The 15929-nt window shown below is 62.6% G+C and overlaps 1 protein-coding gene across 2 annotated transcripts; it reads left to right on the top strand.

Annotated features, from left to right (window-relative positions):
* Positions 1-2157: 2157 nt before the first annotated feature.
* Positions 2158-15564, top strand: EXOC3L4 (exocyst complex component 3 like 4). Of its 2 annotated transcripts, XM_012746455.2 has the most exons (15): positions 2158-2292; positions 3484-3607; positions 5365-5589; positions 6300-6407; positions 6761-7300; positions 8250-8904; positions 9806-9917; positions 10102-10224; positions 10546-10646; positions 10822-10902; positions 12401-12515; positions 13048-13167; positions 13260-13412; positions 13954-14075; positions 15047-15564. In XM_012746455.2, the coding sequence occupies exons 5-15, from the start codon at positions 6901-6903 to the stop codon at positions 15237-15239; spliced, it is 2175 nt and encodes a 724-aa protein (XP_012601909.2). In that variant the 5' UTR covers positions 2158-2292; positions 3484-3607; positions 5365-5589; positions 6300-6407; positions 6761-6900; the 3' UTR covers positions 15240-15564. The 2 variants fall into 2 exon arrangements, with proteins under 2 accessions (XP_012601909.2, XP_012601912.2); XM_012746458.2 differs by lacking the exon at positions 3484-3607.
* Positions 15565-15929: the final 365 nt, after the last annotated feature.

Raw genomic sequence — 15929 nt, 5'->3', positions numbered from 1 at the left:
ATGGAATTGGGGGAAGTCCAGGAGCAGTCCTCCAGGCCCTGGGCACCACCAGCTTTTCAAGTGCCTGTGTTCTGAATGCAGGTGACCCATAACTGGAAGTCCCAGGACTCTGACATGCCCCATGAACTGGTGGGCAGGGGGTTCAGATCTAGAAGTCCTTGGTGTCTGCCAGGGCTTGGCCCATGGGAAGACCCAGTCCTGAGGGCCAGAGACCTGGGACACAGTCCCAGCCTCTTTTGCCAGCTGTGTGGCCACGGGCAGGTCGCTGAGTCCTGGGCAGCCACCTTGGGCCCCCTGCTCTGTCTCTTGAGTTGTGTGTATTCCCTGTCTTCTCTCATCTCTGACTATTGGGGACACATGGGATGGGAGGTGGCCCAGCCAGACAGAGCTGAGAGGAATGGCCACTGGCTGGCTGGGTGCTGCTAGGGCTTGAGCTGGGACTCTTATAACCCCACTTCACAGAGGGAACCCAGGGCTCAGGGGGCTAAGGACTCAAGTGGTTGACTGGAGGGCTTCCTGGAGGAGGTGCTGGCATCTTTGGGCATAACTTGGCCCATCTGAAGATGGTAGTGGGTGTTGCAGCATCTCAGGTGCCTTCCAATCTGCTATGGGCCGAACTCTGTTCCTGCAAAATTCGTATGTTGGGGTCCTTAACCCAGTACCTCAGAACGTGACCTTATTTGGAAATAGGTTTTTTTTTTGTTGTTGTTTGGTTTTTTTTTGAGACAGAGTCTCACTTTGTTGCCCAGGCTAGAGTGAGTGCCGTAAGCCTAGCTCACAGCAACCTCAAACTCCTGGGCTCAAGCAATCCTCCTGCCTCAGCCTCCCGAGTAGCTGGAACTACAGGCGTGCGCCACCATGCCTGGCTAGTTTTTTCTATATATAATAGTTGGCCAATTAATTTGTTTCTATTTATAGTAGGGACAGGGTCTTGCTCTTGCTCAGGTTGGTTTCGAACTCCTGAGCTCAAATGATCCGCCTGCCTCGGCCTCCCAGAGTGCTAGGATTACAGGCGTGAGCCACCGCGCCCAGCCTGGAAATAGGGTCTTTAAAGAGGCAATATGTTAAAATGGGGTCATTAGGGTGGACCCTAATCCAATATGAAGAGGAGATAGGGACGCCGGCACACGCAGAAGGAAAGTGGCATCCGCAGGCAAGGAGAGAGGCCTCAGAGGAAAGCAACCCTGCCGCCCGGGCCCCCAGACGTCTGGCCTCAGAGTGTGGGAAAATAAACCTCTGTTGTGGGAGCCACTTGGTCTATGGTGCTGTGTGACAGCAGCCCTAGGACAGTAATGCACAAGTGTCATCTCTGCACTCCTCCTCCCCTGCCTGCCTTACGCGGGTGGCCCCACCCAGGCTGGGGCAGGCCTGGCTCTGTTCTCCTTGGACTTTCCCTGAGTTCCTTTCCTCGGACGCTGGCAGTGGAATCTCCCCTGCAGGGGTGGCGGCTGCCTCTTCTGGGAAGTCTCAGTGACCCTCTGCACAAATGTCTCCAACCCGATCCGCTGTGGGCGGGTCAGGCCCCCCTCCACACCTGTGCTGTGGCGCTGCCCCGAGCCCCAAGCCCAGAATGCTGTCCCTCCTTACTCCTGAGTGTGCTTCCCCTGTCCTTTGGGACCTTCTCCCTTCCTCCTGCTCCTGACACCCTCAGGGACGGCTTATGGCTCACAGCTGTTTCCCGCCTGGCACCATGACCTCCCCAGACAAGGCCGAATCTCTGCTCCTCGGCTCTCAGCCCCAGGCGGTGAACTTGACGGGCCTGCCCGGTACTGGAGCCTCTGCCCTGGAAGAAGGGGTCCGGGGGTCCTTCTGGGCTCAGGCACTGTGGGTTGAGTGTCCCCGCCCCACCACCAGGCCAGTGCCTGTCCCCTCTTCCTTCCCTCCACCTCTGATGGAGGAGGGGCTGGCCATTGTGAGTAGCTCCCAGCAGTGCCCGCCCCCCTCCCCCAAGCCCCCCAGGGCTGTCCTCCCCATAGCTCCTCGCAGGTGGTCCCTGACCCTCAGCCTGAGCCCCGAATTGTCAGGAGTCAAAGGTTGGAGTGATTGCCTCTGCGTGAAAGGGGTGGGGCCTTTTCTGAAAGTGAAAGCCTGGGCGGGGAGGGAGGGTGGGGCTGGGGGTGGGGCTGGGTTGACCTGGCAGGCGCTGACCAGGGCTGGGAAGTCCCAGCTGTTGGTCACTTGCTTGGGCTGCTCTAGAGGCCCCATGGCCTGGGCCAGGCTCTGAGGACCCCACTGGGCTGCCGCTTCAGGGGGCTCCGTTCTGCCTGGGCCCAGAGGCTGACCGCTCAGCAGGTATGTTCAGGGCAGGTGGAGCAGGAGGTTAGAGGGTGCTGTGGGCAGTGGGTGGAGGCTGAGGGACTGTGGACTATTCCAGTTCTGCTAGTGGTTTTGCAGACTAAGGCCTTCGGCTCAGAGTCCAGGCTGACTAGGCTAGAGTGCCAGCTCAAGTCACAGTGGTCACACATGCACACACGCACACACACCCCCATGCAGAAAGCACATACAGACACACAAGACGTAAAGACATGCATGCAGACACAGACACGCACGTGGACAGGTGGAGAGAGCCACTCACAGACCCTCCGAGGCACACGCTTGCTGGAACAGAGTCACACACATACAGGGAGACGTGCAAAGCTGACACACACAGGGCATGCAGACCGTGGGCCCACACGCACATGTCAGGTTCACTTATCTATTTTCCTTAGGCACCTGCTGTGTACTAGCCGTGACTGGGGGCTGGGTCAGGCTTGAGGGGGTCACTCCCTGCCCTGGCGTCTCCTGGTCATAGGGAAGAGACACCTCAGGCCCTGTAACTATCCCTCACTGGAGGCAGCAGGTGTGCCCGTGGCTGGGACCAGGCCCAGAGCAGGAGGTATGGGGCTCAGCCTTCCTGGTCAGGGAAGGCTTCTTGGAGGAGGAACCACTTCCACTGAGCCTTGAAGGAGCTGGCAGCTAGAGAAGGTGGGGCTCAGGTCACCGCAGGCAGGCAGCAGCCTGTGCCAAGGTGTGGAGGAGAGGTGAGTGCTTCGGAGAGATGAGAGTGGGTGAGCAAGTAGGGGATGAACTGGAGGGGTTCATCCTCCTTGGCCTTGAATGCCAAGCCAAGGAGGAACCTGAGCTGCTTCTGAGGGCAGTGGCAGCCCAGGAGGGCTTTGTGTTTCCTTGCTACTGTGAAGGGAAGCTTTTAAGTGTCTTTTCTCCAATAGGCTTTGCTGGGGTATGGGGGAGCTATTGATTATACGTGCATAATCCGCATACGAAACTTACTAAACTCTTTTATTAGCTTCAGTAATTTTCAGTCTCTGATTTTCTAAGCAGACAATCATATCACCTATGAATAATGACAGTTTTATCTGTTCCTTCCCTATATTTATACCTTGCATTTATTTTTCTTGCCTTATTGCCTTAACTAGTTCTTCCAGGCAAATGCTGAAGAGTAGTAGTGGGAACTCACATCCTTGCCCTGTTCCTTGTTTTCAGGAGAAGACTTGTAGCTTGCAAGGTTTTAGAGGAGGTTTGTGTTTGGGCAAGACCCTCCTGACAGCTCCAAGGAGATGGCATCCAAGCAGTCTGGGAAGGAAAGCAGTTAGGAGTCTGTGATCAGGTGAGGGTGGGTGGCAGGTGGGGAGGTTAGGCGGGGGACATAGGCCTGTGCAGGGCACAGCCCGGGTACAGGCAGTCACCTGCCTGCAGCAGCTGGTTTTAAGCTTTGAAGGCTGGGGTGAAGGCTCAGTGCCAGGGTGGCTGGGGAGGCTGGGGAGCGGGTGAGCACTGAAGGAGACTTGGAGGACAGAGGGCTGCTATAGGAGGGAAGGTCTAGGAAAAAAAGGGGGTAGGAGCTGGGGCTGGGGCCAGGGCTGCGAAGGGTGGGGGAAGACATCCAGGCCTGATGTCTCAGACACAGCCGCAGTGGCCCAGCTGGGAGTTCCCAGTGCCTGTGTCTTCTGGGTGGCATTCCTGCCTCTACTGCTGGCCCTGGAATGGGCGTATCCACCTGACCCAGAGAGTGTGGGGCCCGGGCTCAGGCTGGGCCTGGGTCTCCAAGGCCTTGGAGGTCAGCCAGCTCTAAGCCCCAGCCAGGGATCTGCAGCACAGTGGCCGGGGGCTCCCTGGACACTCAGGGCAACAGGGGTAGGGAGACAGAGAGAGAAAGAGAGCCAGAGAGTTTCCATGGATGCGGGGAGGCAGGCCCAGGGGGGAGGCCAAATTAGAGATGAGGGTGGGGGTGAGGGTGGGAGGGGCCAGCGGGTCTCAGCCTAGCAGGCACCTGCGTGGCACCTGTCCCGCCAGCCAAGCAATACTTACACCAGGAGTTCACCCCTCTTTCAGGCTGCACTCTGGGTGACGGGGGGGGGGGTAGACAGACAGGGGCTCCCAGGCCCGTGCAGGAGGGCCACATTACCACAAGGACAGTCCCCGGTACCCCCTGACAGACAGATGGTGAGGGCCGGGGTGCATTGCAGCCTTTGGACTTCTTGGAGGTGGGGGTACCTGCACCCCAGGTCTGGAAACCTAGGTCAGATTTGGAGAGCAAGGATGGGAAGGCCAGGAGGGGGAGAAGGCAGAGGGAAGCTGGGGGACTGGCCACTCAGGGGGACGGAGAGGAGGCACATGAAGCTGGACTGATCACGTCATCCCTGAATCTCAGGTGGAGCCAGTGAAGCTTCGCCCCTGAGGCAAGGGTGGGGAAAGGTCGGGGCAGGCAGGGAGGGCTTTGGGTGCTGGGCAGTGGGGAGCCCTGGAAGGGTCTACAGCAGGGAGTGGCCTGGGCGGACATGTGCTTTGGGAAGGGCACCAATACCTTGGGAAGCTGCTGGGAGCTGCAGGGTCAAAAGTGGTGTAACTGGAGGATGGGGGGCCATCTGGGGGCTTTGATGGCCTGGTTTGGGACAGGGTAGTAGAGCAGCGCGGCCCCCAAGCCCCTGCCTGTGTAACCTCCTAAGAGACTCACTGCCCAGCTGCCTCTCCTTACCCCTGGGCTTCCTGGGAAAGCACATCCATGTCTGACCCTACACTGGGACCTGCTACCACCTTGGGTCCCTCGACCAGGAGAAGGGGCTCCTTGCGCGGCAACCCTGACTCCCTGGTGCTTGGAGACACAGGCAAGCCCCCCTCCCGTACCCACCCCGAGCTGTAGGGTCTGAGGCAGACCCTGCCCCTCACCCAGCCTTGGCTTCCTCATCTGCGAGTTGGGGCAAAGGACATCCCATCTTTGTTGCCATGGGGAGCTGGTCTGTGTCAGGCATTGGGCTGGGCACACAGTAGGTGCTTACTAAGTGTGAGCTCTCCCCAGCCAAGGCAGGGCCTTTCCCCCACATCCCCCAGGACAGCACTAGCCAGAACTTCTTCACAACGCCCCAGGCCAGGTGCTGAGGGGCACCGTGGCGCCAGAGGGCACTGGAGGCCGGGACAGACGGCTCCCTGCGGCTGTGGCAGGCTCCCTGAACCCTGAGACGCCAGGGGAGGATGGACGATGACCTGTGGCCAGGGTGGGGCTGATAAGGCCCTCATCAATCACCTGGGTCCGGGCTCCCTCAGTGGGGCATGCTTCCAGCTGCCCTGTCGCCTCTGGGAGCCTTGAGGAAGGTAGGTCTCCACTGACCCCGACAGACGCCTCGCTGGAGGCGGGGGTGGGGAGGTAGGGTCTGGGCAAACTGAGGCCTGGGGAGCAGCAATTCCTGCCCAATGTCACCAAGGGGTCAGGTGCTGGCTCCAGCCCAAGATCTGTCCTGACACCTAGGGGGAGCCCTGAGGTCTGGCTGGGGCTCTGCCTCCAGGTGGCTTGTGATTTCGGCAGGTCCAGCCCTTCTTTTGGCCTCAGTTTCTCTGAGGGTGAAGTGAGATCTCTCGGGCCTGATCTCCTCCCCCCACAGCCCACTTTGCACAATGGGGTGGGCGGGAGATCCCGGCAGGCAGCGGGGCAGTTTCCCTCCTCTCTCCCTGCCCAGCTTAGCCTAAAGCCAGAAAAGCAAACACGGCCAGGTTCACTCAGGCTGCGAGGGGTGTGGGGGAGGCTAGCAGGGGCCTGGGTGCTGTGGGCCCGGGAAGGGCAGCGGTAGCTTCAGGTGAGCACCCCCATGCTCTTGGGACCCACCACTCCTTGTGGGGGAGGGCCGGAGCACACTGTGGTGCTGTGCTGGAGGTGGGGGTGGAGAGGGGGAGACTCAGTGGGTGGGAACCCCCCCAGCCCCTGGTTAAATATAGACCCGAGGCCCCTCCCCTGTGGGCTGCAGGGCCATGATAAGCCACAGGCTGGCCTGGCCTGTGCCCTCAGGCCCTGCTCTGCCTCCTTTCAGCTCTGCAGCACCCAGGGAAGGGTGTCCCCGAGGAGGGGACCCAGCAGAGAGCAGGGAGCAGCCCTCCCCTTCGAATGGAAGTCGTCGGGCCTTTTGGGCTGGAGTAGGGTGAGCTGAGGGCTCTGACGGGCGGGGAAGGGGCTGAGGGGGATGGTGGGGGGATTTAGGCCTCAGGCTGTAAAGTCCGGGAAGTCCTCGATGTGGCTGGGCCCTGCCCTCGGGTGTTGTGAGCTGTGGCCCGGAACCCAGAACCTGCACTCCCCCTCCAGCTCTGATGGGAGGGGAGGGTCTGGCCTGGCCAGCGAGTGAGGGGTGGGCACCGCAGGGGACCCTGTTTGGGGGGTGGTCTCAGAGAATGCTCCCGAGGGAAGTAGCTGTCTATACCTCAATGCCCAGCTGCAGCCTGGCACATAGAAGGTGCTGGCCAAGAACGTTGCCTGGTGACACTTCCTTTTTGGCAGCCTGAGGGTTGCCTCTTCCAGGAAGCCTTCCCTGACCAAGTCCCACAGGCTGGCACGGGGTTTTGTGTCTGCTCCCTGAGACTGGGCCTCCTCCAGGCCTCCAGAGCCTCCTTCTCAGCCACAGCTCTCCCGCTGCCAAGATGCCGTCACCGCAGACAGAGACCTTTGGGCCGGAGCCACAAAGCCCCAAGGAGCCTGTGGAGCCGCAGACACCAGCTCGGGGCTCCCGGCGGTCGAGCAGCGGGAAAGAGCCCAGTGCCCATCATGAGAACGCCATGAGACCGGGCCTGGGCACCTTGAGGCGTGCCTTGTCCCGGGCAAGCCAGCGGGCCGTGACCCAGGCCACCAAGGAGGACGCGGGCCTGCTCTGGCGAAGCTCCTGCTCCCTGTTCCGGTCCTTCAGGCGTGCCCTGGATGAGGGCCCAGCTGCTGGCCAGTCCCAGGTCGCTGCTGTGCCAGAGGTGCCCTCGAGGGTCATGGATGGTGGCAGCCAGCCTGTATCCCCTGGGCTGGGGCCTAAGGAGCTGGAACCCGAGGCAGGTAAGGGCCTCACAAACAACACTGAGAGTGAAAGGAAACTGAGGCCAGAGGGTGGAGCAGCTGAGCCAAGGCTTCCTGCAGGATCTCCTCCCAAGCTCCCCCAAACCCTGCCCCTGGCCAATGGCATTCTAAATTCTTCTAGCATCTCAGCCAGGGGAGCCCCCACTGGGCAGAATGAGAAAAGTGAGGTTCACAGAGGTTAAGCAACTTGCCTCCAGTCTCACGGCCAGGAAGTGGAGCATGGGCTTTGAACCTACATCCACATGACTCTAGAACCCTGTCCTCTCCCTGGCCTTTCACAGCCTGGCTCCTAGTCAAACTAGGATGACGCTCAAGGCACTGGTATGCTCTGATCACAGGGTCTCAGAGGTGCAAGGGGGCCATGTTTGCCTGGAGGGGAGCTCAGGGGCGCTGCCCAGAGGAGGATGCATTGGAATTGGGCTCCAAAGGGGGGCTGCAGGTAGAGGTTGAGGGCTGGGGGGGGTAGAGGCTGGCAGAGAGCAGGGAGTGGCAAGAAATGTTGAAGCTGGACACGGGCAGGAGCCTTGCAGGACACGCCCAACCTGAGCTCTGACCCTATCAGACCCGAAATCAGTGCTGCACAGGAGGCCGCAGGTCAGCTCAGCAGAGCTGGGGGTGGGGATGGGAGCAAGCCAGAAGGTAGGGAACAGGGGTGGGGAAGGAAGGGGCAGGGGTGGGAACCTATGGCTTTGGGGCCACATGTGGTCTTCTGGATCCTAGAGTGCCACCAAATCCAAACTTTGTGGAATGAAAGGAATGTGTTCTGGGAAGTTTAGATTCCATTGAGGGGCCACACTAGGGGATCTGGAGGGCCACCTGTGGCCTTGAGGCCATAGGTTCCCCACCCCGGATGGACTGGACCAGGGCCTTTCCGATTGGTGTCCAGGGTGGTCTCTCTCACCGGCCCCTTTCTTGCCTGCCCGTACAGGACGCAAATCTGTGGCGGACCTCATTACTGAACGGCAACTGCTGGCGGCCTTCGAACAGCTTCAGCACCTAGAGACAAGGCTGGTGACTGAGAAAACCTCGCACACCTTTGAACAGGACCCTACGGCCTTTGCGCGGCGCGCCATGGACGTGTGCCTGCATTACGACGGGCTGGCAGCCGAGATCGGCGCCATTGTGCGCGAGACGTTGGGATCCGATGGCGTGGACGCGGCCGCGCTGACCGAGGTGGCCCGGGTGGTGCGCGCCGAAGAGGAGGCCCACCCGGCGACCCCAGCCGACGGAGACTTCCTGCGCACGCCCCGCCGCTGGCGCCAGCACTGGGAGGAGGCGGTGCAGCGGAGCGCGCAGGAGCGCGTGCAGCGGGCGGGCGCGGGCGACACCTCTGGGGAAGTGGAGGGCGCGCCGGGCCTGGCTCAGCTGCTGGCCCAGCTCGGTGGCTTGGTTCGCCACGACCTGCAGAAGGTGCTGCTGGAGGTGCAGCCCGCGTACGCGGCAGCCGGCTTTCCCGCGTGGGAGACCTACCTGAGCGCCTTCCATGGCTCGGTGGCCCAGCGACTCCAGGAGCTGGCGAACGACGCCCACGGCTGTGAGCAGCTCTACCTCCTGCTGGACTGGGCCGCCAACGTCTACGGCAGGTGAGCATCAGCCAGGGTGCCACGGGGCCAGGAAGGGCTGGCACTGCCCACCCAGGAGGCCTCCTTGGATCCACTTTAAGGACCACAGGGCACCTTTCTTCTTCAGTACCTCCATGCGAGGGCTGAGAACCGGGAACTTTATTTTAGGCGGTGGTGTGCTCTTGCGCCCCAGGTTTTCCTAAGGGGCCACCCATGCACGGTTGCCCAAAGTTGGAAAGCCTCTGCAGGTGGTTCCCGTTGGAGCAGGAAGCCCAGCTAGAGACCCTATGGGGGTCCACAAGGTGTCTTTGGGCGAATTAGAAAAGACACCTCTCCAGACAGGACATAGCCACGGGCTCTGGCTCTTGGTGTGGGTGCACCCCCACTTCCCCTTTGGCCAGGCATGGAGGTTCACCGTGCAGCCTGCTGGGACGTCCACCTCCAGCTGTGCACGGCGCGATGAGGGCGGATTACTAGCGCTGTGAGCACTCCGCCTGCAGAAGGAGTTTTGCCTGAAGGCCTGGGCTCCTTCAACTGCTGTGCCTCCCCGCCCCTCTCTGGGGCTCCCTAGTGTGGGTTCGATGGTGGCTGGTCCTTGAGCTGTGTGGAGTTTGGGAGGCGGGGCGCCTAGAGTCCCGTTTTGGATGCAGAGGTCACCACTGAGGCAGTCTGGTGAGGTCCGTCTAGACAGCCGTCCTTACACGGTCTGTGCATGCTGGGCTGGCTGCTACAGTGCCGGGAAAGGCAGCATTCAGAAGCTTGAGGAGGTGGTGTAGACCTCTGGGGGCAGGGGTGGGGGTGTGAACAGAAGCCCAGGGCCCTGCGGTGATGGCCTTAGACTTTGAGCCAGGGGTAGGGGTGCAGGTAGCGTCTGCCGCATCAGACCCCCCCCAGGCCCTCAGCGCCCCGCCCTGCCTTCCAGCCCCAACTTCCTGGGCACCCCAGACCTGGCGCTGCCCACGAAGCCGCTGCCCCCGCTGCTGCCCCCGGACGTGTGGGCCCGGCTGGAGAGCGACTACACCAGCTTCCTCGAGGTGAGGAGGGCGGCCGGGCTGGATGGGCGGTCCCGCTGGGATGAGGTTGCGCTGCTGGCCTTGGCTGGTGCGCTTGTAACCCGACCCTGCGGCCTTCCTCCCTGGGGAGCAGGACGGGTTTCAGGAGGCAGGAGTCGTTTGGGCTCCTCCGGGGGAGTGCCTCACCGCAGCCCCCTCTCCCCAGACCAAGATCGCAGGCTGCTTGGAGAGCATCTTGCAGCTGGAGCGCAGTCGCTGGGCGGCCGCCGAGGGCCCTGACGTGCTGCAGGGCCTCTACCGCGCGCCGCTGTCCGTGGACGTCCACATGGTTCGGCCGGGAGGGCTGAGAAGGGGCTATGCTATGTTCAGGCCTCAGGCAGGCCGGGCGGGGGACACCCAGAGCTGCCACACTCAGCCCTAAGCGCCCCTCCCCCGAGGCCCCACGTGAGAAGAGATAGGGGATCTCCCGCGCCGAGAGGCTGGTGGGCCGGGGCTGCGGGGAAGTTGACCAGGTCGGGGCCACTGAAGGCTGGAGCCGAGACTGCGAGGCAGAGCGGGTGGGCTGGGGACGTCGCGGGGCCGCCAGGTGGAGGACTGTGGGCTTCGGGTCAGGGACTGGGCGCGAGCTCAGCGTGTGGCCTCGTCGCAGCTGGTGGCCGAGCACGTGAAGGCGGGCGGCGCCATCTCCGCGGAGCTGGAGGCCACCACCCTGCGGATCTGCGCGCGGGCGCTCGGCCTCTTCGTGCCCAGGTGCGGGGCTTCGGCCGGGGTGGCGTCAGTGAGGCGGCGGGGCGGGCCGTTTGCTGGGAGAGGTAGATCCCCCGCTCTGCAGGTGGGGAGGGGCGCGTCGTCGCAAGGCCCGGAGTCGGGGAAGGGGCCCGGGGCGCGGAAGGGGCCCGAAGTCCTCTGCGTGCCCCGCCCCCAGGTTTGAGAAGGCTTTCCTGGAGTCGGGGGCGGCGAGCGAGCCGCACCTGGGCTCCTACATCAACGCCTGCCAGGAGCTCAGGTGAGTCTCCCGCGCGGGGCCGGCGCGGCCGGCAGGGGGCGCGCGAGCGCCGGGAACGCGGGCGGGGCGGGTGGCCGGCGTGTGTGTCCCCGAGGCCTGGTGCCTCCCGCAGTGTGGACTTGGGCAGGCTCTCCTGGAGGCAGGACCGTCCCCTTTCGCCGTCGCCCAAGCGGTGCTGTCCTTCAGCGGAGCCCAGGCCCTGCAAGGGGTGCGGGGAGGGTTTGGAGGCCGGGCGGAGACCTAGGAGCTCCAGCTGCCCTCCTCCCGGCCCCCGCCCTGGGCCCCATTTCTCCCTGGTCTTCATCCCAGCCAGGCTTCTTCCTTTTTTGGGACACCTCTCCCCTGGGAAGCCCTCCCTGACACCGCGCCCTGGGCTATGCTGGGCGTAGGGTCTAGGTCCCTCTGACCCCAGAAGGTAGAAGCCCTCCCCGTGGGCGGGCAGTGGCTGTTGGCCTTCTGTGCCCTCCAGCCGGGCCAAGCCTCAGTGTCTGCCCCCACCTCCTCCTGCAGACGCCAGCCGTGAAGGCGGCCACAGGGCACAGACTCCCCGCTCCCCGTCTGGGTTCAGATGCCAGCCCTGCCACTTGCTGGCTGAGTGCCCTGGGACAAGTCGCTTCACTTCTTGCCTCTTTCCTCATCTGCCCAGCGGGATCAGAGCACCTGCTCCCTAGGGCTGAGTGGGGACTCGGTTCCCATTGGCTATTTGCGAGCACCCGTCATGTGCCAGGCTCTGCTAGCCTTACCTGTGTGACGCGTTTATCCCAAGTGCAGTGTTCCCGGCACAGACGGGAAAGTGGAGGTCTAGAGAGGAAGTGCCACTTGTCCACAGTCAGGCAGCCAGTAAGCGGTAAAGCGGGACTTGGGCCAGGCTTGCCCGAAGCCAGCACGCGACCGTGACGAGGCACTGCCTCTCTAACACTCTCTTGTGCCTAGTCTGCGCCAGGCCTGTCCTTGGCACTGGGGACCCTGGGGTTTGAGCCCCAGGGAGCATTGTTTGTCCCTCGGTAGGCACCGTCTGTCCCAACGGCTGACGGAACTTCAGCCTGCCCTGCTGTGTCCCTCGGCTGTTGGGACTGAGCGTAGCCTTACCCTCAGTTTCCCCATTAGTGAAATAGGGCATTGTCACTTTCGGGGGGGGCAGTTATGAGGCTCAATGAAGGGTCTGTTCCAGGGATGGCTATGTTGCACTGTCCCATCACCAAAAGGGCTGGAAGGTTTGTTCCAGAGCTGCCAGAGAGGAACTCTGCCGTGGAGCTGGGCAACCGCCACTGCACTGACCTACCCCTCTATGATTGGCTCCTGGGGCTTTGGTGCTGTCCCCTCACTTGTCTCTGCTCCCAGGGCTACTACATTGTGCAGCCCCAGGGGCTGCCCTTCACATTATAGTCTAAATGAATGGAGCTGGTGTGGCCCACAGCCTGTGTGGCTGTGCACTGGGCCTTGTTCCCCAGCCTGCTCCCCCTTGCCCACTTCATCACCTATCCTGGCCCCTCACCAGGACCAGTCTTCTGGCCAGGTTCCCTGGAACCCTAGAGGAGTTGGAGAAACCCCTGGTGGCTACCACCTGCAGCTTCCAGAAGCACCTGCTTCAGGGCTTGCAGCGTGACATTCAGGTGAATGGGATGGCCCTTCTCTAACCACTTTCCACGCCCAGTAGGTGCCCCCCGTTCCCTGGAGCCTGGGGACCCAGGTCGCAGCGTGTTGTAGGGGTGTGTGTGTCAGGCAGCGGGCAGTCAGGGGTGTATGTATTTGGGGGGCAGACAGGGCACCCGGATGAGTTCCCCGCTGAGCAGGGACAACTGGGAAATGCCAGCCTCTCACCTCAGTTCCCACCTCTTAGTGGTCAACTCCCAAGCCTGGATGGTGGGTCCAAAGAACCAGGCCTGGGACCCTGACCCAGGCCCTCAAGTCTCCCCCTGAGCACACCGTAAGAGGGCCTCACACTCAGACACTCAAGCTCAAACCTTGCCCACTGGAGCTCGGGCCTGGAAGAGGCATGCTGGGAAAGGCCAGTAGCTAGGCAAGGAGGTGGCACCTGGGAACCCAGGAGGGAAGGGAGTCAGGAGTGGTGCCCTGGGCTTTGAGGGAAGGGCTTGGAGGGTAGGGAGTATACATTTGAACACTCCTACTCCCCTGTGTCCCCAGCCGCTCTTCAGGGTCGTGTGCACCAAGGGTTGGCTGACACAGGACACACTTGGTCCCCTCATGGACAAGGTGGTGGCCTTTGCTCACCATCTAGAGCATGTGGCCCAGCCATGGGCTCAGGTACTACAACGGGGAGGGCCTGGCAGGGATGTGCCCGGGGCCGGGGCCATGGGCCGTGGCGCTGACCCTGACCCTGACCCCCTGCCGCCCAGGAGACTGTGCAGGAGGTGCACCGGTATGTGGTCCGCGAGTACCTGGCGCAGGCGCTGAGGCCGCGGGAGCGGTTCCGGGGTGCCGAGCGGGTGAACGGCTCCCAGAAGATGAGCCTCGATGCCCAAGCAATCGGGGACACCTTCCAGGGCTTGGTAGGAACAGCGTCTGACTGCCCCGCCGCGCTCACCTGCACACAGTGAAGCGCCCTCCTACTGTCATTTCCACTCGGTCCTCAAGACTCAGGGAGTGGCCGTCACCAGGTCCCAGCGGGCAGGGCTTCTGGCTAGCGGTTCTCGCACTGCCTATTGGGCTGAGAGGGGCTGGGCGTCCTGGCCGCTTGGGGCGGGACCAGGCGCGCAGGCGGCGTACAGTTCGTGGCGGGGAGAGGGGGTGAAGGTCCGAGGGTCCCAGCTCTATGTGATGGGCAGAGCTTGTGGGGCCATCTCCCCACCTCCCACCCAGAGCCCTTTGAGCTGAGGCACCCACCACCCCTGCACACATGCCCTGTCTGGTCCGCTGGTCCCCAGTCCGGATGTGGGGGGAGAGGTGACCACTGTGTGCTCGGTGTGCCCGTCCTGCTGTTGGGGAGGTGGGGCGGCAGCAGGGCTACCAGGTGCACTAATGGGGGCCGCAGGCAGGGGCGGCAAGCTCCTGGGAGAGGTGGCCCCACAACACACATGTCTGCCTCCGCAGGGCTCTGAGGCCACGTGGCTGGACCGAGCCATCCTGTGCGTGGCTGAGATCCTAGGCGAGACTTGCAAAGACGACATCAGGCAGCACCTGGAGACACTCATCCAGAGCTACCCGGACATCAGGTTCGCCTGCACCTACTGCCCCGCTAGGTCTGGACAGGCAGCCGGGGGCCTAGGGGGCTGGCGTTGGCGCCTTCTGAAGAGTCGCAGTGGCTGCGGGCGGCGGGCGCGGGGGGCAGGGAGGAGCGAGCCTGTCTGGGGGCTGAGGCGGCACATACCTGGGTGTGCAGGAGCCTAAGGACAGCAGGGAGGCCGTCGGAGCAGGGAGGCAGAGGGCAGTGGAGCTCGGCCATGGTAGGGGGAGGCTAAGGAGGGACATGCCTCCTGCCCTGGAATCCAAGGGGGCAGGCACAACCCCCCATGAGGAGAAAGCCCTCTCCGGAAGCCCGGAGACTCTGAGATTTGGCCAGGTGGAAGGAGGCTTTGATGGGGGCCTGTTGGGGGGACGTGAGTCATCTGAAGCCCTTGGAAATCCCAGATCAGCTCTCTCCATGGTGTTGGAGATTCCAGGATGGGGCGTGCACAGAAAGTCCCTGGTCCAGCCCCTTCCCTGCTCGTGCCAGGTCGGGTGGGAGGGAGAAATTCCCTGTTCCCCAGCCACAGTGACCCCAAGCCTGGGAGCCCTGGGGTTCCCCTCCAGGCTGCTCTGGGTTCCCCAGCTGAGCGCAGGCCCACCCTCCCGGCTCCTGGGACAACACTGTGCCCAGCTCGGTGCTGGGGCCGGGAGGCCGTGACTCCCCCAGCCGCCGTCCCACCGCCTCATCGCCCCTCCCTCACCCCACTTCCCTTTCTCGCCCCTGCCTCTGCGCAGGCCTTTTCCCCTGCTGGACGTGCCCCTCCCCGTCCCTGCAAGGTGCCCTTGTGGGCCCAGCTACCGGGCACCCCACCTCCTCTGTCAGTCTCAGTCTGTCTGACTGGGCTGCAGGAATGCTGGGTGACTCACACTTCCTCCCAGCCCAGGGGTTCCCCTCTTCCTGGGCCTGGGGGTGTCTGGAGGTGCTGGGTCTGCAGCGAGGGCCGGTGTGTCTCTGCAGGCGGGACCACATCCTGGCCATCCTGGCCCTGCGCAGGCTGGGCCGCAGGCGAAACCGCAGCCTCCTGCAGCACGCCGGAGACCTGCTGAGGGCGGCAGCCAAGGCGGCGAGCTCGGGGGCCACTGGGGACCGTGTGCTCTTTGAGGAGATCGAGGTGCCCACCTCCATGGACGTGCTAATCACCTGCATCTAGCGCTCTCTGGCCCGAGAGGGGCTGTCTTCAGGTGGGGGGCTGTGGCAGCCTGGAGCTAGGGGCCCAGAGAGTCACTGTCAGCCCTGCCCCCAACTCTGAAGCCTGCAGTTGGGGAGTTTTTGTCCCCAGCCACGAAGGCTGCTTAGCCACAAGGAACAGCAATGACAAAGGCATTTCAGGCATCTGTGGGGGAGTGCTTGGGGACAGCAACATTTCCCTTCAATACTGCCCAATGGGGAGGGCCTCCCTGCCCACCTAACTGCCCAGCACCACCGCCCAGTCTGAAAGGGAAGAGTATTTATTTAAAAATAAATGTGAACTAGAATGGCACCTCCTTAAGGAGGGGACAGGGCCATGCTGGCTGGGAATGGGAGGTCCGAGTCCCCATACACCAAAGGGCTGGAAGGCCCTGTGGTGACTCCATTCGGTGGATGGCCCTTTATACCCATTGAACTGATGGGAAGACTGAGGTGGGCCAGAGCTGGGAAGGCCCATGGCTGTGGCTGCAGAGCAAAACAGGTCTTGACCACGGGTTCCTGAGTCCACTGGTCTCGTGTGCTCCCAGGCAGGCCTTGGGCCTCTGTGGGACAAGAAGAGACCAAGGCTTGTTCTGCAGCTTAGAGTATTCGGGTTAGGTGGGAGAGGGACTTCCCGGCAGTGAAAGTTGTGCTGCATGGAGCGTGTGTATGT

This window comes from Microcebus murinus, chromosome 6 (assembly GCF_040939455.1).
Source record: "Microcebus murinus isolate Inina chromosome 6, M.murinus_Inina_mat1.0, whole genome shotgun sequence".
In the NCBI taxonomy this organism is placed as follows: domain Eukaryota; kingdom Metazoa; phylum Chordata; class Mammalia; order Primates; family Cheirogaleidae; genus Microcebus; species Microcebus murinus.
This window is presented reverse-complemented; position numbering and strand designations above follow the sequence as displayed.

Bases quoted from the DNA above. Each gene is read 5' to 3' on its own strand.
- EXOC3L4 (XM_012746458.2), top strand. From the start codon at position 6,901: ATGCCGTCACCGCAGACAGAGACCTTTGGGCCGGAGCCACAAAGCCCC. The intron at 10,903-12,400 runs GTGAGTCTCCCG...GCCCCTCACCAG, and splicing joins AACGCCTGCCAGGAGCTCAG to GACCAGTCTTCTGGCCAGGT. The intron at 13,413-13,953 runs GTAGGAACAGCG...CTGCCTCCGCAG, and splicing joins GGGACACCTTCCAGGGCTTG to GGCTCTGAGGCCACGTGGCT.